Source organism: Phyllobates terribilis, unplaced genomic scaffold (genome assembly GCF_046119375.1).
Source record: "Phyllobates terribilis strain yellow unplaced genomic scaffold, ASM4611937v1 Scaffold_3__8_contigs__length_932513732, whole genome shotgun sequence".
In the NCBI taxonomy this organism is placed as follows: Eukaryota; Metazoa; Chordata; class Amphibia; order Anura; family Dendrobatidae; genus Phyllobates; species Phyllobates terribilis.
Genome location: NW_027362763.1, coordinates 582,846,267 through 582,872,991, shown reverse-complemented (window position 1 = coordinate 582,872,991; position 26,725 = coordinate 582,846,267). Strand labels below are relative to the sequence as shown.

The window sequence follows — 26,725 nt, the reverse complement described above, 5'->3', positions numbered from 1 at the left end:
TAGTGGGACAAAGTCATATACACATGTATATATAGTACCCATAAATAAATATTTTTATGAAAAAAATATATAAACAAAAAAAGTACACACATTTGATATCGCTGCATCTGGAAAGACCCAACCTAAAAACCTGTCCCAATAATTAACCCCTTTAATGAACACCGTCTAAAAAAAAACAAGTTAAAAAATTATTCTTTATCATAATACTGCCAGACAAAAAGTGGAATAAAATGTGATCAAAAAGACAAATGTAAATAAAAATGGTACCGCTGAAAATATCAAGTTGTCCTGCAAAAAAAAACTATCACTGCACCCCTAGATTAATTCATTGCAAGATGTAGTTTGTAAAATGGGGACTCTTATAGGGAGTTCTGCTGTTCTGGCACATCATGGGCTTTCCCAATATGACATGGCACCCTCAAACCAGTCCAGCAAAGTCTGAACACCAATATGGCACTCCTTCTCTTCTGAGCTTTGCACTGTGCCTCACAAGTAGTTTTCAACCACATATGGGGTATCTGCGTACTCAGGAGAAACTGCACAACAAATTTTGTGGTCCATTTTCTCCTGCTATCCTCATGAAAATGAAAAAAATTGGGGCTAAAACAACATTTTCGTGGGAAAAATTATATATTTTTTCATTTTCACACATCAACGTTGTCAAATTGTGTGATACACCTGTGGGTTCAAAGTACTCACCACACAGCTTGTTTCCAAAATGGGGTCACTTGTGGGGGTTTTCCACTGTTTATGCGCAACAGGGGCTCTCCAACACGACATGACATTCACATTCCATTCCATCAAAGTCTGCGTTCCAAAACATCTCTCCTTCCTTTCTGCCGTGCACCCATACAGTAGTTTTCCCCCTACATATGGGGTATCTATGTACTCAGAAGAAATTGCGCAACAAATTGTACAGTGTAAGTTTTCTTGTTGCTGTTATAAAAATGCTAAATTTATGGTTAAAAAACGTTTTTGTGGGAACAAAAAAGTGTTTGTTTTTTTTCATTTTCATGGCTCAACCTTTTAAACTTATGTGGAGCACTTGGGTGTTCAAGGTGCTCACAGCTCATCTAGATAAGTTCCCTGAGGGGTATAGTCTCCAAAATAGTGTCACTTGTGGGATGTTTCCTCTGTTTAGGCACATCATGGGCTCTGCAAACGCGACATGAGTTCCGCTAATTATTCCAACAAATTTTGCATTCAAAAAGTCAAATGATGCTCCTCCCCTTCCGAGCCCAGCCGTACGCCCAATCAGTAGTTTTGCTCCACATATTGGGTGTCGGCGTGCTCAGGAGAAATTGCACAATCAATTTTGGGGTCAATATTCTCCTGTTACCCTTGTGAAAGTAAAAAAAAATTGGATCTAAAGTAACATTTTTGTGAAAAAAGATAAATGTTTATTTTTTCCTTTCACATTCCATTATTTCCTGTGAAGCACCTGATGGGTTAATAAACTTCTTGAATGTGGTGTTGAGCACCTTGAGGCGTGCAGTTTTTAGAGAAATCGCCGGCTCGCGCATGCGCAGTATGCTTTGCCCAACTGCAGGCAAAGCCGAAAAACAGAAGCGCGCCTGCGCTGGCACACGTCTTTCCGGTGCACGTACCGGAAGTATTCCGCGGCCCTTGCTGTGCGCATGCACACTAAGGTTTTCTTCTCTGCTTGCAGTAGGGCAGAGCATAGTGCACAGACGCGAGCCAGCGATTTCTCTGCGCAAGCGTGGGATTTCACCCCGCTATTTGGATGACGCAGGAGGCATCACCCATGTAAATCAAAGCAGAAGGATAGCAAACAGCAGCTGGGGGAAGGAGGGATGGAGAGGCGCGAAGCATCGCCCATCGGACCTGACTGAGAAGATTAGCATTCAGCGTGGGAGACATTAAAAAGGTTTTTCGGGGGTATACAGGAAGTGTCAGGGGGTTAATAGAAGGATTTAGGGAATGCAGCACAGACGCTGAATAAGTTTATATTTTTAGCTGCTATGACACAAAGCTGGTGACAGGCTCCCTTTAAGAAGTGATTTAAAAGTCATACACTGTGTAGCTCAAAGTGGTACCGCCGAAAACTAGATTTTATGCAAAAAATATATAGTGACCAGCTTTGTTGATGGAAACATTTTAAACTCATGACTCTTAGAATATGGTGATCAAAACAAAATTATTCTATTTTCCAAATTGTGTATTTATTGCATAAAAGTTGAAATTGCATTGTTTTTGTTGCATAAAAATTGTGTATAATCGCTCGCATCCATAGCAAAAAGGTTACACTTTATTTGTGCAACACCTGCATAGCATAAGTTTAAAACTTAAAAAACACAGCAGAATTGCTGTTTTACCCTTCACCATGACAGCACTGTACAGAGAGAGAGAGAGAGGATATCCGCCCCCAGGAACAGGAAACCTACCAAAATAAAAGGGGCGGCACCTCTCTTCCTCCCCAGTGTGGTTTCCTGTTCCTGGAAGAGGATACCTACAGAACATACCTAGGGAGATTTCTCCTGGTGAGGTGCGGTGCCTGTAACCCTGGCGGCCAGAGGGCTGGGCTGAGAGGTGGGAACACCCTTCTGGAAACTATTGCTCCAGCTAGAGCTTGCGACGTCGGCGGGCACCTCCGGATCACCGCAACATATAGTCTATTGACGGAAACTGTTTATGCATATATATACACTGTGTGCAGAATTATTTTTATTATTGATCAACAACTATGTTCTCAATCAACCTGAAAAGACTCATAAATATCCAAGCTTAATATTTTTGGAAGTTGGAGTGTTTTTTTTTTAGATTTGGCTATTTTAGGAGGATATCTGTTTGTGCAGGTAACTATTACTGTGCAGAATTATTAGGCAACTTAATAAAAACCAAATATAATCCCATCTCACTTGTTTATTTTCACCAGGTAAACCAATATCAGTGCAAAAAATTTAGAAATAAACATCTGACATGCAAAAACAAAAACAAAAAAAAATTAGTTATCAATATAGCCACCTTTCTTTATGATGACACTCAACCGCCTTCCATCCATAGATTCTGTCAGTTGCTTGATCTGTTTTCGATCAACATTGCGTGCAGCAGTCACCACAGCCTCCCAGACACTGTTCCGAGAGGTGTACTGTTTTCCCTCCCTGTAGATCTCACATTTTATGATGGACAACAGGTTCTCTATGGGGTTCATATCAGGTGAACAAGGGGGCCATGTCATTATTTTTTCTTCTTTTAGACCTTTACTGGCCAGCCACTCTGTGGAGTAGTTGGATGCATGTGATGGAGCATTGTCCTGCATGAAAATCATGTTTTTCTTGAACGATACCGACTTCTTCCTGTACCACTGCTTGAAGAAGTTGTCTTCCAGAAACTGGCAGTAGGTCTGGGAGTTGAGCTTCACTCCATCCTCAACCCGAAAAGATCCCACAAGTTCATCTTTGATACCAGCCGAAACCAGTACCCCACCTCCACCTTGCTGGTGTCTGTCGGAATGGAGCTCTCTGCCCTTTATTGGTCTTGCCTCTGGTCCATCCATCTGGCCCATCAAGAGTCATGCTCATTTCATCAGTCCATAAAACCTTTGAAAAATCAGTCTTAAGATATTTCTTGACCCATTCTTGACGTTTAATCTTATGTTTCTTGTTCAAAGGTGGTTGTTTTTCAGCCTTCCTTACCTTGGCCATGTCCCTGAGTATAGCACACCTTGTGCTTTTTGATACTCCAGTAACGTTGCAGCTCTGAAATATGGCAAAACTGGTGGCGAATGGCATCTTGGCAGCTTCACGCTTGATTTTCCTTAATTCATGGACAGTTATTTTGCGCCTTTTTTGGACAACACGCTTCTTGCGACCCTGTTGGCTATTTGCCATGAAACGCTTGATTGTTCGGTGATCACGCTTCAAAAGTTTGGAAATTTCAAGACTGCTGCATCCCTCTGCAAGACATCTCACAATTTTGGACTTTTCAGAGCCAGTCAAATCTCTCTTCTGACCCATTTTGCCAAAGGAAAGGAAGTTGCCTAATAATTAAGCACACCTTATATAGGGTGTTGATGTCATTAGTCAACACCCCACCTCATTACTGAGATGCACATCACCAGATTTACTTAATTGGTAGTTGGCTCTCAAGCCTATGCAGCTTGGAGTAGGACAACATGTATAAAAAGTATCAAAGTGATCAAAATACGCATTTGCCTAATAATTCTGCACGCGGTGTATATATATAATCGTCTAATTCTGTCTGTAACGGAAATCCCGCGTCGCTGATTGGTCACGCCAGTCGCCCGCGACCAATCAGCGACAGGCGCAGTCCGGCCGCGAATTGGCGCAGGATTTGAACCACGCATTCCCTGATGGGTGGCGCCCGGCATCCACCGCGCGCTCTGTCAATGAATGGGCGTGCGGTGGATGCCGGGTGTGATGGGGCATAACCCCGCCCACAACCCGTCACTCACCGTTGAACGCGGAACAGGAGACCCCTGGCTGCAGCCGCAAATAGTCGTGACGTAAGCGGAAGCAAGAGCCGGCTGCTGCCGGGGGTGACGTGCTGCCTGTGCGCGGTCAGCGATAGCGCCGCGCACAAGCAGTATTGGCAACATGAGGTATTTACGAAAGCCGGCCGCGACCAATCAGAGATATTGGTGCGGAATTTAACCCCCAATCACAGCGCGACGTAGGTCACTCACGTTTACTGGACAAGTTCTGTCAGTCACAGCGCGCTGAACAGATACTTCTTTACTGTATTCTATCACGATTTACTCTTCCTGTCTTCCAATGGGTAATAATCGAAAATATTCCAATGAGGATGACTGAATAAACTACATACATATTCTAGAATACCCGATGCATTAGAATCGGGCCACCATCTAGTGTGTATGTGTGTGTGTGTATATATATATATATATATATATATATATGTGTATGTATGTATGTATGTATGTATGTATGTATATATATATATATATATATATATATATATATATATAATTGTCTTATCCCGTCTGTCTGTCCAGGAAATCCCGCGTCGCTGATTGGTCTTGCCGCGGCCAATCAGCGACGCGGGATTTCAGAAAAAGATGGCGGCCGTTAGCGGCTCATCTGCCGGACGTAGATCAGCGGCGATGCAGCAGGGAGATGACCGGCGCTAGCCGCTCATCTCCCCGCTGCTGGCAGCACAAGTACCCCGACAGGCGGCGCCGCTCACCTCCATGCGGCTAACGTCGGGAGATCAGCGGCTTGGCCCGCTGATCTCCGGAGGGCAAGTGTGAGCGAAGGCCCGGGGAGCGGCGCCGCCGGTCGAGATGCTTCTGCTGCGAGCAGCCGCTCATCTCCCTGCTTCTCGCAGCGGAAGTAGCCGCACAGGCTGCGCCGCTCCCCGGTCCAATCAGCATTATTGGTGCCACATTTAAACCCCGCTCTGCTGATTGGTCGCGGCTGCCATATTTGCAAAGCGGTAATCTGGGCGTCTCCGACCACCTTCTTCCGACACTACAGGTTGGATCTTGGGCTGTCTGATCTTTCCTTTGGGAGAAAGGTTCTTTCAGCAGTGGTCCCACCCTAGGGATTTCATCTATATTAATCTCTCTGTACGGTCCTGTCATGGTGAAGGGTAAATATGATAATTGCTTACCGGTAATTTGATTTTCCAGAACCATGACAGCACCGTGCTACTTCCTTTCCCTCTTCTTTCACGTTGGTGGTGGAAAATGTCCTGTTTTTAAAAAAACAAACAAAAAAAAACACTGGTTTGTGTAAACACTATAAGGTGAATGTTAACTATTGTTGTATGCATAGATGTCTTAACAAGGCGGTTACCTCTTATTCTCTGTAAACACACTGGGGAGGAAGAGAGGTGTCATCCATTTTATTTTGGTAGGTTTCCTGTTCCTGGGGGCAGACATCCTCTCTCTCTGTATGGTGCTGTCATGGTTCTGGAAAATCAAAATTACCGATAAACAATTATCATATTTCTTTTTCTATTTTTCTCTATTAAAGGGAACCTGTCACATGAAAAAACGCTATTAACCTGCACTTTAACCTGCAGGTTAATAGCGTTCTGAACCTGCCTTGCGCCGGCATTTAGACCCCCGCTGCTGGGAGGGATATTAACTTTATTTTCCCCGGTAGCGTTCGGGTTTCAGTCACAGGGTTGGCATCGGCATGGGTTCGGTCACCGCTCTGACTGACAGCCAGCCCTAATGCTGAGCTAGCTGTCAGCCAGTGTTGGGGGTGCAGTTACAGCCACCGCTCTCTATACACAGAGCATTAACTGAACCTGCGCTGATGCCACCCGCATGACAATGCCGAATGCTGCCGGGGAGAATAGAGTTAAACTCCCGCTGCCTGGAGGAAATTAAGTGCTGGCGCTGGGCCATGTTCAGAACGCTATTAACCTACAGATTAACCTAATATCTGCAGGTTAATAGCGTTTTTTCAGGTGATATGTTCTCTTTAAGAGTTAATAAAAGTGGGTGCCAGTTAGTGTGTTTTAACCATTTCGCGCCAGAGCAAGTTTTCACCTTCATGACCATGCCAATTTTTTCAATTCTGACCAGTGTCACTTTATGAGGTAATAACTCTGAAACGCTTCCACATAACCCAATGATTCTAAGTTTATTTTTTCGGGATAAATTGTACTTCATGTTAGTGATAAATTAAGGACTATATATTTTGCATTTACTTGTGAAAAAAAAAATAATAATTTTGCAGTTTTCTAACTTTTAATTTTTATGTCCTTAAACCAGAGCGTTATAGCACACACAATAATTAATAAATAGCATTTACCACATGTCTACTATATATCTGCTTAATTTTTTAAACAATTTTTTTTGTTAGGAAGTTAGAAGGGTTAAGGTTTATCAGCAATTTCTCATTTTTCCAACAAAATTTACAAACCCATTTTTTTTAGGGACCACATCACATTTGAAGTGACTTTGAGGGGCGTATATAAAAGAAAATACCCAAAAGTGACACCATTCTAAAAACTGCGCTGCTCAAAGTTCTCAAAACTACATTCAAGAAACTTATTAACCCTTCAGGTGCTTCATAGGAATTAATGTGGAAGGGAAAAAAATGAACATTTAAATTTTTCCCACAAAAATGTTACTTCCCAAATATTGCATTTTCACAAGCGTAATATGAGAAAATGCAGCATACAATTTGTTGTGCAATTTATCATGAGTACGCCAATACCACATATCTGGGGGGAAAACTACTGTTTGGGCGCGTGGCAGAGCTTGGAAGAGAAGGAGCACTATTTGAATTTTGAAACACAAAATTGTCTGGAATTGATACTGGACGCCATGTTGAAGAGCCTGTGATGTGCCTAAAGAGTGCAAACCCCCCCCAAGTGACCCCATTTTGCAAATTAGACCCCACAAGAAAATTATCTAGATGTGTGGTGAGCACTTTGAACTACCAGGTTCTTTACAGAATTTTATAACATTGAGCCGTGAAAATAAAAAAAATCTAATTTTTCCCATAAAAATGTTGTTTTAGCCCCAAATTTTTCATTTTCACAAGGGTAACAGGAGAAAATGGACCCCAGCATTTGTTGAGCAATTTCTCCTGAGTACTCCAATACCCCATATGTGGTACAAAACTAATTTAGGGAACAGTGCAAAGCTCAGAAGAGAAGGAGTACCATATTTGAGTTCAGATTTTGCTGGACTGGTTTGAGGATGCCATGTCACATTGGCAGAGCCCCTGAGGTGCCAGAACAGCAGAACTCACTATAAGAGTCCCCATTTTACAACCTACATCTCGCAATGAATTAATCTAGGGGTGTAGTGATCATATTGACACCACAGGTGAGTCACAGAATTTTATACCATTGGGCACGGCTCGAAAGGGCATGGGCGCCATTTTGGCTGGATGAGGTTGTGGACAGCATGTCACATTTCAAGAGCCCATGTCAGCAGAAACCCCCACAATTGACCGCAATTTGGACACTACACCTCTCAAGGAATTAATAGAGGGGTATAATGAGTATTTTTAACCCTCAGGTGATTCACAGACTTATATAACATTGGGATGAGAAAATGAAATGTTAACATTTTTTACACTATAATGTTGCTTTGACCCCAAGTTTGTAATTTTCAAAAGGGGTAAAGGAGAAAAGAAACAATACAATTTGTTACTCAATTTCTTTTGAGTATGCCAATAAGTGGTCTAAAACTACTTTTGAGGCACAGTGCAAAGCTCAAAAGGGAAGGAGTATTATATTACAATGCAGATTTTGCTTTTATGGTTTGCGGGTGTTATGTCACATTGGCACCGCCCCTGAGAGGTCCCAGAACAGCTGAACCCCCCCATAATTGACCCTGTTTTACAAACTACACTTCTCAATGAATTAATCTAGGGGTGCAGTGATCACATTGACACCACAGGTGTCTCACAATTTTTTACCATTGGGCTGTAAAGAAAAAATAAATACATTTTTACCACAAAAAATATTTTAACCCCAGATTTTACATTTTCACAAGGGAAATGGGTAAAAATATCACCAAAATGTGTCATACAATTTCTTCTGAACGTGGCAATACCCCATCTCTGGACCCCATCATGTCCAGTACTGCTTAGCCACTCGGGAGGGGAGGAAAGCTATTTGAATCCTGGAGAAAAAATTATCGTAGAATAGTTTGCGGACTCCATATACAGTGGGTAGTAAAAATTTGGGCACCCCTGGTCAAAATTACTGTTCTTGTGAACAGTTAAGCAAGTTGAAGATGAAATGATCTCTAAAAGGTCTAAAGTTAAAGATGACACATTTCCTTTGTATTTTAGGCAAAAACAATATATATATATTTTCACCTTTTACATTTTAAAAATTAAAAAAAAGGAAAATGGGTTGATGCAAAAGTTTGAAATAGTTAAATATGTATGAAACAGTTAAAATAAAATATGGATCATTATTATGGAATACTTACCTTTTATATGGATCTAAAATATATATAGACGACCTTTAATGACATTAGAAACCAATCTTTAAACCACCTTGTAAGCCATGTAATTGATCATTATAGCCTCAGTCCCCTGATGATGCCAGTTAGTCTGGTGAAACATGTTGGGGAGGCTTAGAGTGGTCTTTTAACAGCATGAGTCAGATATGTGGATGTTGATTGAATAGCAGAAAAAAAAACAGAGACAGAAACATAATATACACATACCCTGCAATAAATAAAGAGCATAGTGTATGAAAATAATATAGGGTACTTAGTTAACATAATTTTGATCGAAATAATGCAAAAGCCATCCTACCACATCATGGTGACCCTATTTGGGACAGTCCTAACCAGGGTCGGACCGGGACACCGGAGAATTCTCCGGTGGGCCCGGGTCCTCAGCGGGCCCCCGAGAGGACGCACGGGGGCCCCTGGTTAATATGGCCACCGGTGCTCCACACTGCAAGGGCCCGGAGGGTTAGGAGGGCCCCTGCAGTGCGGCTGATGAGGACAATCTGGCCTGCTTCACGGACCCCCAGGCTCCGGGGGGCCCATGGCCAGATTGCCCTCATCCTGTGCAGCGGGCAGGGAGCAATCCCTCCAGCTCCGCTGCCGACAGCAGGAAAATGGCAGCAGAGCGGAGGGATCTGCCCTCTGTTTCCTGCCCGGCGCTTCCTCCCTGACACAGGCTCACACTGCTTGATAACGTCATCTTGCAGCGCCAGTCTGTGTCAGGGAGAAAGATGCCAGACAGGAAGCAGAGGACGATGCTGCTGGCTGAGAGGTAAGTGTTTTGTTTTTTTTTTAAATTACACTGGACTGGAGATGGGAGAAATGGGGACAGCAATGGTGATGGAGGAGGTGGGGGGAGATGAGGGAGAGCAATGGTAATGATGGGCGGAGATGAGGGAGCGCAATGGTGGGGTGAGATGAGTGAGAGCAATGGTGATGGAGGAGGTGGGGGGAGATGAGAGAGATCAATGGTGATGGAGGAGATGGGGGGAGATATGCATGGCATGGTGATGGAGGAGGTGGGGGAAGATATGCATGGCATGGTGATGGAGGAGGTGGGGGAGATATAGCAATGATGATGGAGAAGGTGGGGGAGATATGGCAGTGATGGAGGAGGTGGGGGAGATATGGCAGTGATGATGGAGGTGGTGGGCAAAGATATGGCAATGATGATGGAGGAGGTGGGGGAGATATGGCAATGATGGATGAGATATGACAATGATAGGAGGAGGTGTGGGAGATATGACAATGTTGGAGAAGATGGGGGGAGAGCAATGATTGAGAAGGTGAGGGAGAGCAATGATGGGAATGGAAGGGAGCAATGATAGAGGAGGTGGGGGGGGAGCAATTATGGGGAATTATTGGACGCTATATGCTGTTAATGTCTGGTCACGGTGTGGGGTTATTTCTCTCTTGTATGTGGTATTATTCGGTCACTATGTGGTGTTAATATGTGGTCTGGTCATGGGTGTCACTGTATTTGTCCCTTGTATGTAGTATTATTCGATCACTATGTGGTGGTAATATGTGGTCTGGCCATGGTGTGGTAGTATTTCTCCCTTGTATGTGGTTCTATTGGTGTTAATTAGGAGAAGATTCTTTATTTCCATTAGTGATTAAATACTTGGAACAAGATGCACTTACAGAGGTTCTCCAGGGAAAACAAGTAATCACCTCTCCACAGGATAAGTGATAAATTATTGATTAGTGGGGGTCTGAACGCTGGGACCTGCACCAATTGGTAGAATGTGGAGCTTTGATCCCCATTAGACTGGAGCTCATGTGCGACTTGACCACTGATCCATTCATTCCCTCAGTGGCTGTTCTTGTTTTTTTTCTGGAAGCCCCAAAGATAATGAATGGAGCTGCAGTCAGACGTCCCACCTGCCGCTGCATTTTAAAATGGGGATAAGTGTCCTGACAGGGATAAAACTTCCCCATTCTTCCGATTGGAAAACGCACCTATGTTCGGACCCAAACAATCAATAAGTGATCACCGATCCTGTGGATCCCATGGATCGTTGATAACTTGTTTTAACCAAAGAACCCCTTTAATGCAAACTACCATAATTGTACATCCCAGTTATGGTGGTGCACGGTATATGTGCAGGAGCCGCCTGTGATTTACAGTCGACGCTCCACTATAACGGGAATATTGGCTAATAGTTATTTGCATATTGCTGTAGGGTGGACCCTGAGGATCAATTCCTCCTGTGGGCCCCAGACACCCCAGTCCGACACTGGTCCTAACGCTAATATTTAAAACCTTACCATTTGTCAAGTGACATTATTGTGGATAAGGGCAGAGAAAGACTGAGCCCGGCTAGTAAACACACAGCCATTGAGAACAAGATGAATAGAATTTCCAGCTCAAGGAAAAGGCAGACCACACCTTTATATAAGCTTGGTGCACACTAACTGAAAAAAAAGTTTAAGAAATGAACTGGGATATAAATTGGCGTGCATGTAGCACAGGATAGTGTAGATCCGCGGCTGCACTAAGCTACATGTAGACTTTAGGAGTGATATTGATTAGGATGTACATAATAAATAGTGGTTACTGTAAATAACGAAAATAGGTACCGTACCATAATGTGTCTGAACCACATACTGACCATTGCATTTTTAATTTTTGTTTTCCTCTTAAATAGTGTAATTAAAAGTTAAATTTTAATGGTCTTTAGTTAGGGATTTTTTTGCCTTTTGGCAATGTGTTAATAATTATATTCACCCTACTCTGACTTTTTTGAACAGCTTTGTTTGTGTATTCTGAAGAAAACGTTTGGGCTCACTTGGAGATTTGTGTGATCAGATAACTTTGACCAAGGTTTCAGACCTAAATTAGCCTGTTAAGGTTATGGCCTTTTATCATTATGAAATGCCAGGTGATTCAAATTTCCCAGCTCTATAAAACCCAGCCTCCTCTAACCTTGTGCCAAAAAACAGCAAACATGGGTTCTTCTAAGCCAGGGGTGTCCAAACTTTTTTCTAAGAGTGCCAAATTTGATGAAGTGAACATGTGCGAGGGCCGATCATTTTGCTTGACATTCTTTGGACCATTAAAATGAATGCAAATAAACTTTTTTTGCAAAGTTTATTGAAAACGGCATACTTTTTATTTTGTGACTTGGATGACAAATCTAAACAGGTGTTTAATCAATCTGCCTTAAAGGGGTTAACCCAGACATACCCCCATTCTCACCCAGGAAGCCCCTCCCCGACTTGAGCATCGAAGCAGTTTATGCTCCAATGTCCTACTTTTGCCCTGCACTAAATTGCGCAGAGGAAAGGCATTTTCTGGAGTTCTAGTGACATACCCGGCTCTCCACGGGGCTGGCAGAAAGCCCAGTGACGTCACCGGCACTGATGGGCGGGCTTTATCACCAGTAAACCAGCTAGAGCAGCGCTAAAGCCTGCACATTAGAGCCGGTGAAGCCTCCTACCGGCAGTGTGTCATTGTAAATAGCACAGGGCAAGGGAGCACATCGGAGCATGAGATGCTTTGATGCCCATGGCAGGGGGGCTGCCTGGGTGAAAAAGGGGGTATGTCTGGGTTCTGAACTTGGACAACCCCTTTAATATAATAAAAACAGGAAACTGAGATATCTCAGGAACATTTTAAAGTACATTACACAAAGTAATGTAAGGTTGTCTGTCAACTTATAAGTTCAAAAAATGTGAACAGGAACATAACAGCAAGTATACATGTGTTCAAATATATAACTGTCTATCCAACTGACATTAATTGAGATTTTACAACATATTAATCTCAATTAAAAAAAAGAAACTAGCCTGCACTAATGTGAAGGGTGAAACTGGGATCTGGACTGCAGCACATAGACTAGGTCTGGTTCAATGGCCGTGGTTTTGATGCGCAAAATGTCACGCAGGTGAGAGTCACTTAGTCTTGTCCTCACGCGGTTCTTGTTAAAGTTCATAACAGAGAATGTCTTCTCACACAAATATGTTGAGCCAAACAAGCTCAGGGTTTTCTTAGCCAATGTTCGAATCTCTTGAAACCGGCTCTTATCCAGTTGGCGGTAAAAGTTAACAAGAGAGAGCTGTTGATGACGACTGCGTAACTCGCTGTCACAATGTAGCTCAATGAGCTCGAGCTGCAACTGATCAGGAGCATTGTCGGGGTCAACAGAGAATGGAGAGGAGAAAATGCTGATCTCCTTTTCAATAGCTGCAAAATCTTGAAAGCGCCGTTGAAACTCCCCAGCCAGAGATGTGATGTCTGCTGCATACCTGCTTATTTGCGCATGGATATCATCCTGTGGAAAACTGTTAATTATTTCCTGTAGCGCTGAAAAATGGATGGTATTGGGCGGTGTTTGTGACAACTGCCTTAGGAAAAGTTGCAGCTTTGTTCCAAAGGCTTTGAGGTGTGAATAAAGTTGGTTCACCGCTGCATCTTTGCCCTGAAGATTCATGTTCAGTACATTCAGATGCTTTGTTAGGTCGACTAGAAACCCCAAATCAGCCAGCCAAATTGGATCAGATAGTTCTCGCATCGTTTGTCCCTTTGTTTCCAAGAATTCTCCTATTTCCTTTCTGAGAGAGTAGAAACGTTGCAGTGCAGACCCCCGACTGAGCCATCTTACATCGTTATGATATGAAACATCTTCATATTCAGCCTGGATATCCAGTAGAAACTGTTTAAACTGGCGGTGGCACAGGGCTTTAGAGCGGATAAAATTAATGGTCTTTAGTACCGGTTTCATAACATGATCATATTGGAGATGTTTAGCACAGAGAACTTGTTGATGAATGATGCAATGAAGTTTAATAGCTTTGCCTCCTTCTTCGCTCACCTTGTTACAGATTAGGGTTGATAATCCACTTCGTTCACCAGTCATGGCAGGTGCCCCATCAGTAATAATCCCAGTAACTTTGTTCCAAGGCAGTTTCATGTCATCTATGGCAGAACTAACAGAATCAAATAAATCTTTCCCTCTTGTTTGATCCTTGAGGCTCTGGAGGTCAAGTAGCTCTTCAGTCACATTCATTTCATCGTCCACCCCTCTTAAAAAAATCAGCAACTGAGCCGTGTCAGATAGGTCCGTGCTTTCATCACAGGCTATTGAAAAGAAGTCAAAATCAGCTCCTTTTGACATTAACTGTCTCTTAATATCCGATGAAATTTCTTCAATTCTCCGTGCTACAGTGTTACGAGCCAGGCAAATGTTGGAAAACTCTTGCTTCTTCTCGGGACAGACATTCTCTACCATTTTCATAACACATTCTTTGATAAAGTCACCCTCTGCAAAAGATTTGCAATTTTTAGCAATTAACGCTGCCACCTCATAGCTCGCCTTTGTGGCATTTTCATTTGACTCACGGGCTCTTGTAAAAAATCGCTGTTGTGACAATAAAACAGCTTCAAGTTGCTTATACTTTTCACTTCGGTCGTGCCCTGTTAGCTTGTCGTATGTGCTATGTCTCGTCTGATAGTGTCGCTTGACATTAAATTCTTTATAAACAGCAACGGTCTCTTGGCATATCAGACAAACACAGTGATTCTTTATTTCAGTGAAAAAATATTCTACTTTCCACTTGTCCTGGAAGCGGCAGCCCTCACTGTCAACTTTTCGTTTCTTATTTGTAGTTGCCATTATAAAAATTGGCCAGAAGGGGAGAGATTAAAAGGCGCAGAGGGTGGAACAGCAAAAATAAGATACTGCTATATGCTTTATAACACAGGCAGAGAATAGCAAGCTGTGCAACAGTCGCACATCAGATAATGGAATTATAGCACAGTGACAGGCAGTCAGGGGTTAATGAAGGGTATGACAGCTTGCTACCACAAGCTTGTGTGAGAGCCCTGCTGGCCTAACCTTTCTGGAGGTGTAAGGTGGCGCAGGGACTTATATATAACTTAATATATATATTATTTATATAATTTTACACAACTAAGCTGAGGTCTTCAGCCTATCTGACCTCTGAACGTCTTACAACCCCTGGGGGCTGGAGATCTCGCACGTCGCGAGATCTTGGCTGGCCGGTTGCCGCCGCTCAGTACTCCGGCGCAGGGAGAAGGAAAGCCGAAATCTCGCGATGTCCGAGATTTCGGCTCTTCTCCCTGCGCCGGAGTACTGAGCGGCGGTGGCGACGAGAGCGGCGGTGGCGACGAGAGCGGCAGCGGCCGCAAGGTACATGCTGCTGGATACCTGGGGGCCTTATTAGTCCGGACCGCGGGCCGCAAATGGCCCGCGGGCCGGACTTTGGACATGCCTGTTCTAAGCAGCTGCCTCGCACTCTGAAAATGAAAATGGTAGAGGCCCACAAAGCATGATAACTCTATAAGAAGATAGCAAAGCGTTTTCAAGTTGCCCTTTCATCAGTTCAAAATGTAATTAAGAAATTACCACAATGATCAAAGGTATATGTGGAGAAAAAAGGGCACAGAATTTCAGGAAAAGAACATCTCGCCAACCATTAAGCATGGAGGTGGATTAATCATGCTTTGGGATTGTGTTACAGCCAATGGCACGGGGAACATTTCACAGGTAGAGGGAAGAATGGATTTAATGAAATTTTAACAAATTATTGATGCAAACATAACACCATCTGTAAAAAAAAAGCTGAAAGAGGATCGCTTCCACAAATGGATAATGATCTTAAACACAATTCAAATTCCACAATTGACTACCTCAAAAGGCGCAAGCTGAAAGTCTTACAATGGCCCTTACAGTCCCCCGATCTGGACATCATTGAAAATCTATGGTTAGACCTCAAAAGAGCAGTGAATGCAAGATGACCCAGGAATCTCACAGAACTGGGAGAATTTCCTAAGGAACAATGGATGAAAATCCCTCAAACAAGAATTGAAAGACAGTTGGCTGGCTTCAAAAAGCGATTACAAGCTGTGATACTTGCAAAAGATGATGCTACTAGGAACCAGCCATGCAGGGTGCACAAACTTTTGCATCGGCCCATTTTCCTTTTTGTAAATTTTAAAATGTAAAAGATGAAAATGATATTTATTTTTGCCTAAACTACAACGCAAAATATTTCATCTTTAACTTTAGGCCTTGTAGAGATCAGTTCATCTTCAACTTCCTTAAATTTTTACCATAACAGTAATTTTGACCGGGGGTGCCCAAACCTTTATATGCCACTGTTAAGAGCCCCTAAGTGCCAGAAGAGCAGAATATTCCCTCAAGTGACCCCATTTTGGAAATTGCAACCCTCTGGGAATTCATCTGCTGGTATAGTGACGATTTTCACTCCATGGGTGTTTGCCAGAAACAAGCAGCAGTGGATGTTGCCAAGTTAAAATTGCAAATCTTCTATTGTAGCACCCTGTACATTGTAGTGCCCATACATTGTGCTCTGTTTGTGATACTGGAGACACGCACCCTGTAAATTAAGCGAGCTCTCATCGCTATAGAAATTCCACCCAATTCAACGCTAAATGTGGTTTAGGCACACTGGGGCTCAGAAGGAAGGGGGCATTTGGATTTGGGAGTGCAGAATTCGCTGGATTTCTTTTCGGGGGCAAGGTACCATAGTGCCCCCCCTACAGAACTTTTGTGGTACATGGAAGCCCCCTAGACTTCTGTTAACAGATGATGGACTTGTTCTTTTGTGGGAGTTGAAGCGTTAATTGGAAACATTTTACATAACATTTTGGATCACATTCATCCTGTGCTCTACGCTGAGCTCTTACACCTGGGTTTCCACCTAAATCTCCAAATAACGTAATTCAAATGAACCCCCCAAAGAAGCCATTCACTATTATGAGGCAGCGGAATAATTTACTCTGTACTCCGTCTGGCCTCTGTTTAGTGGTATCCTTCTTTTCAGAGGTGCAAAAAACGTGGCGGACCGCACTTTTATGCATGCTTAATAAGACGAACACCGCTGGATCACAGGCCAGATGGCGTCCACAGTATCTCTATCTGCTTCATTATAGGGAATCTTCCTCCGGGGGTTCCGTCTGACTCACATTTCAGTGATTTACATGGAAACACCGGTGTAAGCGCTCAGCGCAGAGCGCAGGATAAATGTGAGCCGAGCCTTACTGCTATCTTTGGGAGACAGAATAAACAAATCAGCAGCAGGCCAAAAATTTATTTTATTCATTTTTTTTTGCCATTCCTTGTAGAGTATAAGTAATTAGACTACTTTATTCTTCGGGTCTGTGCGATTACAGTGATACCAGATTTATATTGTTTTTTATGTTTGGCTGCTGTCACAAACTAAAAGACACTTTTTATACAAGAGAGCTATAATTTTTCTATATTTCTCACAAAGAAATCATGTGAGGGCTTGTTTTTTTTGCAGGACAAGTTAACTTTTTTTCTTGGTACCATTTTTGAGCACATAACATTATTTGATCACTTTCTATTCAGATTTTTGACAGGCAGAATGACCAAAAAACAGCAATTACGGATCTGTTTTTTAAGGTTGTTTTTTTTTTTAATGCCATTCACCACATGGCAAAATTGATAAGGCAGCTTTATTCTTCCGGTCAGTACGATTACAGCGATATCACATTTACAGGTTGTTTTTTGGTTTGTTTTGGGGCTTTTACGCAACAAGAACTATTTTTATAGAATAAAGAATTATTTTTGTATCGCTATTTTCTGAAATGTATAACTTTTTTATTGCTCCGCTGAATGGCAGCTTGTTTTTTGTGGGACAAAATTACGTTTTCAGCTATACCATTTTTATTTCCATTTGACTTTTTGATCGCGTTTTATTTAACTTGGCAGTATGATGAAAAGCATAGTTTTTTGCTGCGTTTTTTGTTTCTGTTAGTGTTCACTGAAGGGGTTAACTAATGTGACAGTTTTATAGATCTGGTCTTTCCGGATGCGCTGATGCCAAATATGTGTATTTTTTATGTTTATTTTTGTTTTTATATAAACATACATATTTATTGGTTTCATATTTTTTCAGTTTTTTTTTTATATTGTGATTTATTTTTTATAAATCGTTTAAAAAAAAAAAGTTTAACTTTTTTTACATAGTCCCTGTATGGAACTTCAATTTTTATTTCAATACATGAGCCCTGTCTGCTTTACTGGTAGATTGCCTGTCAGACCCTGCTGCTGGCTGGGTCTAGCAGGCTTGTCGTAGCTAGCAAGACCCAGAGGTCATCATGTGACCTCCGGCTGCCATGACAACTCTCGGATCCCCCTCTCCCCGCCCCTACCTCCCGTGATCAGGTCACGGTGAGGCTGCAGAGGTAAGGAAAAGAGTCCTCTCCATCTCACAATCTTCTAAATGTCGCAGTTGCTATTAATCGCGGCATCTAAAAGATAACAAAGGGGTAAAATCATTGAGACAATCCGGTCCCAATGTGTTCACCTTTCAGAGCTATCGCTCTGCACCGGAATCTCAGCGCTTGCAGGACCCCTGGGTGTTTTGAGCGCTGCGAGACTACCAATCGTGGACAGACATTGGCACTGCGCAAAGTCCAGCGAGAAAGGGAGGGAACCACCCAATAGTTAGGATCAACCTGTAGCATGTGAAAAATGACTTATTGCAACACAGGCAAAAAGAAACATGCTATGAACGCAGGCATCACCAAGAATAAAAAAGATACATTTTATTGAAACACACAGCAAAACAAGAAAAAAAACAAACAAACATTTAAAAGGTCATGGAATGACATAAAGAAGTAACAATCAGCCTAAAATAATCCTGCACCCCATCTTACAAGCGAATAAGAGATAAATAACCAATCAATATCACAGAAATACATAGCATCAAAAAGGCCTCAGGACAACAGAGATTCAATATCATGTGTGCATGTATTGTCAGGAAACCATAAATATGTGCTAATACACAGCAGAGTAAAAAAAAACAATAAAACTGACCTGACCAACAAACCCCACAGTGTATATAACATTTTAGAAGAAACACACTGTTGGAGATGAGTGAACCAATATGCACCTAGGGACTAAATCGCACACAAATACAGCACATTGGAAGACATGAACCAAAAAATGCAAAAGGTTCAATAGAGCAAATGCTCTTATCCTACTATAATAAGCAAAAATGCCAAGTGCAAATCAAGTTCTGAAAACGAAAAGTGATCAGCATGGACCAGCGGGGTCAACTGGGCAGTATTGCTGTATTCGTGTGCGATTTAGTCTCCAGGTGTATATTGATTCACTCATTTCCAACAGTGTCTTTCTTCTATTATGTTATACACGCCGTAGGGTTTTGAATCTGTGTTGTCCTGAGGCCTTTTTGATACTATGTATTTCTGTGATATTGATTAGTTATTTATCTCTCTTATTTGCTTGGCAGACAGAGTGCAGCCTTATTTTGGGCTAATTGTTACTTTTTTGTCATTCCATGACTTTTTAAATGTTTTTAATTTGTTTTGTGGTGTGTTTCAATAAAATTTACTTTTGTTATTTTTGGTAATCCCGGTATTCATAGCATGTTTTTTTTCCTTGTGTTGCAGCAAAGCCCAGCAAGCACCGACATTTAACTACAGTGGGCAGTCGGTAACCGGTTAGAGTTTAATTTTACAAATCCAGTCCCCTGGGAAAGCTTAATGTTGAATGACATAATTTGTGCAACCATGTTTTTAGTCGGTTGCTAACAAGAAATGAAGGAACAAGAAATACCATCACTGATTAACCACTACAAACCTAAGCCTTTAAATCAGAACTATTTTCTTGTTTATTATTCTTATTTCATATTTTCATAAAAGTTTTCCTAGAAGTTCCACTGGCAATAAAAACAATCTGTGCTTTACTTATTCCCCCTGGGTCCAACCTCAGGTCTGTACCTCGGTGTCTGTTGTCTGCATTTCTGATGACACATCAAAACCGTGGCAGCCAATGAGTGACCAAAGAGATCTACTGTAAGTTGTTTGTGCCATCTAGATTTGCAGAGCCACTGAGTTAAGTCTTTAGCCCTGTTGAAGTGACATCAGCACTGTACACAACAAAAGACCCCGGTACAGCTAGAGACGCAGCATTGGACCTGGGGAGGGGAAGTAAAGAACTGTTTGTCTATATTACTACTAACGGAGCTTATAGGAAAAACTTTTCTCATAGTTGACAACCCACTTTAAATTTACTTACATTAACTAGTATTTGTATTCCTTACACAGGTCACAAGTTGTGCTTGGGTACCAGACAGCTGTCAACTCTACACTGGGAGCAAATGTGGTGTCATCACTGCATACTTAAATCGTTTCACTAATACCATGGTATGTTTATCTTCATATATATGTGTATATATATATACTGATCAGCCATCAAATTATAGCTACTTGCCTAATGTTGTGTACAGCAGGCCATACACCTTAGATTAGATGGCTGTTGGTCGATCATTTAGCCGACAGCCATCTCAGTCAACTCTCCCATAAACAGGAGTACTCACTCAGCCAATAGTTCCTATGTCTCCATAAGAAAACCTTATCTTATCTCCAGGAAACGATGCGATCAGCAGTCCGAAATTGGACATGGAGATCTACATCTTCTCGTAGTTGGCCAGATCCCCAATACACATTAAACTGTCTACTGAACCCGTCGATATCAGCATGTTTGGCCGACATTGCTCTGTGTATGGGAACCTTTAGTTTTCCCCATGCCACTCTGAAAGCATAGGCTGCAAAAGGTGGTGTTCTGTGATTACCTTGCAGTAGATCATTTAAAATGGTTGTCCTTGTCTAAAATGAAAAGTCTCTGGTCACTCTGTGTGACTGCAGATTCTCCAGCGCACACACTGTACACTGCGAGGATTCACCGGTTTCTGAGCCGGAAATCGCGGTGACGTATGCAATATGGATACTCTTAGGCAGAAGCCATATAGTGTGCATGGCCTTGCTCCATACAAATGTATAGAGCGAGGTCGCGCCCACTAGACTGTTTCTGCCCAGAAGTTTGCATATCGCATAAATCACCACCGTTCCCGGCTCAAAACCGTTGAATCTTCGCAGCGCACAGTGCTTGCGCTCAGTCACACAGAGTGACTGCAGACTTATCACTTTTGACCGGACAACCTCTTTGTAACATAAAGACCTTCATGGACACATATCATATCTGATAGATTAGCTCCTCCATAGAAAAAGTAAACAGTCATAGAAAAAAGTAAAAACATCAACCTGTATTAAATAACAACATTACCTGTAGCCTTAGTAGAAAATAAAATGTCACTCAAATGGAATGGTGACACACACTAATATTAACATAATAGGTACTCAAAAAATGCAAAGCTCAAAAATGCTAATCAATTTTATCAACAGACTAAAAAGTTTAGGTAAAAGAGCAATCAATGCTGAGTGAATCTATAGAGAGAACTATCCATAGTCCTCCTATGAGTGTCGCACCCACCTTGACACGCATTTTGGCATGTGGCATCACATTGAACAGAGCATATCTCTTAAACCATCCAAAGACCAATCGGAATAAAGAGCTAATAATACTAGGTACTGTAAATTGCTAGTCATTTTGCGGCGCATAAAGTGGTTCTGGCACAGACGCCTGCGCACACTAATAAAGTGTCAAGTAGGAAGCATCATCGGGGGCACGTGAGAAGTTAGGCAAGCCAGAGTCTGGTCACACAACCCAAGACACCTATAGATACGTGTCAATGTGTATCGCCCACAATGGTTGCCATGCATGTGCATGTGAGGTAATTATGTAAAATACCAAGATGGGGAATAAAGGATCAATATAATCCAAATTATAACACCGTATCGATCATAGTTAGTTAGGCCCAATACAGTGAAAAATTATCAAAAAGACATGATTTATTTTAGAACTAAAAGGTAAAGGATCCAATGAAAAAAATAAAAATAAATCAATGTAAATAAAGATATAATGAAAACTTCATAAAAATAAGAAAATTGATAATAACAAATAAAAAATATATATTAAGGGTCCTAGAGAAAAGTAAAAACATCAACCCTTCATAAATAACAACATTACATGTAGCCAAAGCCAAAAACAATATAAGGTTTTTATCTGGGTGCTTAGCCTTCATTGGTGACATGGGGTTACACATTTGCATTTATCTAATCCCCAATGTTTGTGTTGTTATACTGTTTGCAACATATGATTAATATGTCATAGATGTATGATTAGATTGAGGTTTGGGATATTTAGAAGCCAAGTCAAAATCTTAAAGTCTTTGTCATGTTTCTCAGTTTTTGTGCAAATTTGCAATGTGGCAGGGGTCACCTGCTTTCCATATTAAATCTCTGCCCGATCGCCGACATCTTTTTGACTGTCGCTGGGCTTCATAGGATAATGGGTGACTATTCACGCACCCTTCTTCTGGTTACCTGACCAAATACTAATTAGTAGCAAATCCATGTTATTCGTGTTTGCTGAAACACTGCTCCTTCAACTATATAACATTGACAGCGACATGCTGTTAAGGTGGGTTGCCCCTCGCTATCACATGAGCATACCTCATACCTCAATGAACTAGATGCATTTTACTCCAGTGGTCCAGTTCACTAAGACTGGTGTGGAAAACGCTAGTCTTAATGAATCAGACCCATGATCTCTTGGCAGTATAAAATCCCTCTGCCTTACTTAGCCGCAATCCTCTATTCATCCAGTTTCCAGAGAAAATCTTTTGGCCCCTATCATACTTATAGATATGTGTTTCTCAAACCTCAAGAGATCATCCGGGGAATGCACCACACGTACTCTGCCGAAAACACAATTAACAACCGTCAACCATGGTCATCGCCGGTTATATAATATAATATAGTATAATCCACTCATTTGCAAACACCTAAACTGGGAGGAAGCGAAGGCAAGAAGACCTGCAAGAGGATACCGAATGTTATTTGAGTAATCAAACACATACAAAAGCTTAAAACACTTAAAAAGGTACACAAAGGAACCGAAAAAAAAACAAATCATACACTGCAAATGGAATATATGTGCACATGGTGTCTTATACCTGCCGAGGTATCTGTATAATTTTTGAAGGAGAAAAGCAGTGTTTTTCCTGAAGTGTTTTGCCATTATTTTCTCAGTTTCTGCTGCCACCAATGTTTTTTTTATTTTTTAGAAGACACCTGAAAAATGGTAAGGTCAGTTTTTAGCCACGTCATGACTTTTGAAACATGAAGCTGTTAAAAGAAGTAACAAAAGGCCAAATTATTTTTAACGTTCTGTACTACCTTTTTCAGGCGGGTTCCGAGTAAAATCCTTTTGAAAAAGGCGTTGTGTGCACATACGCTTAGTGGCTGATGACCTCTCCCTGACAGTACAGTAGTTAGGGATCTGCTGTTAAGTGCTACAGGTTGGGTAGGTTATCGGGATATTTTAGCAGAAAGTGGCAAAAATGTACAATAAGGGAAACATTTAAATAGCAGACTGATCAGAGCCTCTTTCTACTTTTCATTTGCCCACAAAACTGATGCGAGTGTGGCCTACACCCGGGGCCTGAAACTGCTGTGACCTGACAGTGTCTGTCTGACAGGTGTAAGCTTGCATTTGTTTCAGTGGGCGATGCTGAGTGTAGCATTAATTTTAAATAAAAAAAATAAGTCATAAAAAATGTATTGTATCATAACATACCTAAATTCTGGATGAGAAATACAGCCCTGTACCTAACTGGCTTCTTCCCATAAAGCCAAAGCTCAACCTTTTCCTGCTTGTAATTATGGAAATGCATAGCTTTGCATAGAAGCTATGGACAAATCTATTGAAATTTTTTTTTAGTTGTTCATTGATTCTTCTAAATTTATGGTTATTTTATGCAGCCAATGGAAATTGAAGTAGAATCACAAGTACAATTATATGGCCATTGTGGAGAAATAACCAGCTTGTTTGTTTGTAAACCATTCAGCATACTGATAAGTGTCAGCATGGATGGAACATGCATCATATGGGACCTAAACAGGTATGTTCTACTTATTTGGTTTGTTAGATATTGGGTTCACGTATGTTATATTACCTTGTATTCTTGATCAGGTTAGAGCAACATGACTCATGATAAATATATTTATAAAAAATATAATGATTTATTGAGTTTCCTTTATGGAGGTTGAAACAGTTACTGGAAAATACAGATTCATTGTAGTATTTCCGCAGTTACATACTTCAGTTGTTTTTGTCAGTACTGAATGTGTCGTGTTTGAGATCTAAGCTCCCTCTCCAAGACTCTGTGTCTGTCTTTGTGTCGTAACCTTATCCCCCACCTGTCACACTGGCATAGATGTGACAACCTACTTACACTGACCGTACACTTCTGCTCATCAGTCTATGTCCACACCCATCTATGATTCCCCATATCTGTCTCTGTCCATAGTACAGTGGATATAACAAGTCTGCACACCCCTGTTAAAATGTTTTTTGGCATGTAAAGCGAAAAAATCATACCAAAAAGAATTATTTCAGAATTCTCTCATTGCCACACAATAAAAGAAAAAAAAAAAAAAAAGCGATCTACTTGTGGCCAAACATTTTTGTAGCCCTGATCACAGCATCATGGACAGGAAATTGCTGGTATTAAAAGGTAACTTCAAATCTCAGATAGACAGAAGAATCTAGGAGTACAAACTTATGACAACCTTTGACACACTCAGATGAGGAATGAATGTGTCACATATATTTATGTCTTTCCACATCAATTAAGAAATGTGCTCCTCAGACCATTTGGGAGCATCATAACCCTGGCCTAGACCTCACTCAGGAGACCATAAAACTTTCACACTCCTTATCTATGAACTCCTCCAATATTACTGCCACAACCCTTCCCATACTGATAGTTCTGCTTCACATCACTTGTCTTATTTACTGCATTATTCCTGTGTACTGTATAAATATGTGACTCTTTAGATTTTGTGTTATACTGAGCCTGATGAAAAGACTTGCATAGTTTCGAAAGCTGCTATTTATTACCATCTTTCAGTTAGCCATTAAAAAGGTATCAACCACTGAGAACTCTGAAGCCTCAATATATATTTTTCTTGTACTAAAAGTCTAAGCCATCAAATGTCTGTCTCCCACCACACCCATAAAAAAAATGATGCCAACATAAAGTAGACATATATAGAATATTAAAATAAATAGGAACTTTATTTAGGACTGATTACTAGTTTATCACTAAAATATCCTTTAGAGAGCCACATCACTATGTATCTTCCTGATATATACAGTGTAAATAACGCCTTTCTTTTTATTTAAAATAGGAAATAGATATAATTCTAAATGTCCTAAATGAGGCGTAGTGGAAATTAACCTAATCCACATGCGGTTGGAATGTATGGAGTTTGCTAGCATTCCAGAACATTCCAACTTGTATTTGGTAGACATACCAGAATATCATAAAAGGTGTTTTGGGTAGATGTAGGACACCATATTTGGATTGATATATGATATGTTGCTTAGTGGTGGGATATCCTAAATTCTTAAAAGAATTTTTACCCTGCTGGATGACTTGAGAGGCCATTAGGGCAATCTTCGGACATTGACTTTTGCTGTGGGTGACTACAAAAGGTCAGTATGGTGGCTCAGTGGTGGCTTAGCACTGTTACTTTGCAGCGCTGAGATTCTCATTTCAAATCCCACCAAGGACAACATCTGCAAGGAATTTGTATGGGTTTCCCCTGGGCAATCCAGTTTAGATTGGGAGCCCCAATGAGGATCATGATAATGATACTGACATCATCACTGTCCTTTCCACTATTGTGGAAGTTAATGGCGCTATGTGTCACGCTCACTGGTGGCGCACATGGTTGGTGGACCCACTGTGCCACGGGTCCGGGCTTGCCTACGAGGGGCGTAGCTAAGCGGCTACCTTGTATTCACTGGAGCTCCTGAAGGTGGAGTCAGGCTCAAGCTGCAGGTAGCCTCCAGGTAACACTCCTTGGCAGTATCCAGTACCACAGATGCCGATCCCAAGGGTCGGGTTCGCTGGACGGGAACAAAAGAGCGGAGTCACAGACAGGAAGGACTCGGGAACTGAAGTACAGTACGGACAATGTGAACTTTGGGGATAGGCTATCGTTCAGACACACAGGTCTCGGCAAATGGTTCAACTACCGCTGATGCTGTCACTTTATTAAGGCACCGCTGGAGCGGCTTCAGGATAGCATATAAGCTACACAGGACTACAAGGACAATACAGGACAGGGAAATAGGTATATTAGACTAAGGATGGGGGACCTGGCAACATACAGTCGCACACACACTACCAATAACAAACTATAGATGTTGTTCAGACACCTCCCTGTGGGGGAGGGTGCCTTATATAAAAGATGCCTCCCAGTGCACTAGGTCTGCCGCCGGAAGACAAGGCATGCACAGGAGGAGGAGGAGCGAGAGGATGCTGCGGCGGCTCGGGCGGTATGTCGGCGGCCCCGCATGGAGAGAGCAGGGGAACCATGCCAGCAACGGACGTTAGACTATGTAAGCATGCAAAATAGATAAATATGACTTCTGATGTGTTCTGTGGGATTTAAGATTGGGGAGATCAAGATGAGTAAGTTATTGGCAATTTCATTTTGAGATATGACAAATTTTATATATATATATATAGCATGACACTGGAGAGTTCACATCTCTCTTGTGGGGTGTATGTTGGGGAGGGGATATTTTGTTTTGCAAAGGTTTGTATCAACAATTTATCATTTGTTTTTTTACTGTTTTATGAGTATTGTAGAACAAAACTGTTTTTTAATTTCTTAAATTTGTTGTCTCAAGTGTTTGTGAAAACAATCAACTCTTAAAAATCCTCTCTGTTTCATGAATGGATAGGATTTTTAATTTTATAGTGTAAAGCTCATTGCCTATGTTACCAGCCACCCTGCAGTCTCAGGAGTGGCTAATTACTTAGATTAACCCC

General features: G+C 41.6%; 1 protein-coding gene across 1 annotated transcript in view; it reads left to right on the top strand.

Annotated features, from left to right (window-relative positions):
• The window catches only part of LYST (lysosomal trafficking regulator), a 789,135-nt gene that overhangs the window by 641,958 nt on the left and 120,452 nt on the right, over nt 1-26,725 (top strand). The window contains exons 47-48 of the mRNA XM_073671457.1: nt 20,022-20,120; nt 23,640-23,779. Of these exons, the coding sequence (XP_073527558.1) occupies nt 20,022-20,120; nt 23,640-23,779 (239 nt within the window). The remainder of the gene's footprint in view (nt 1-20,021; nt 20,121-23,639; nt 23,780-26,725) is intronic.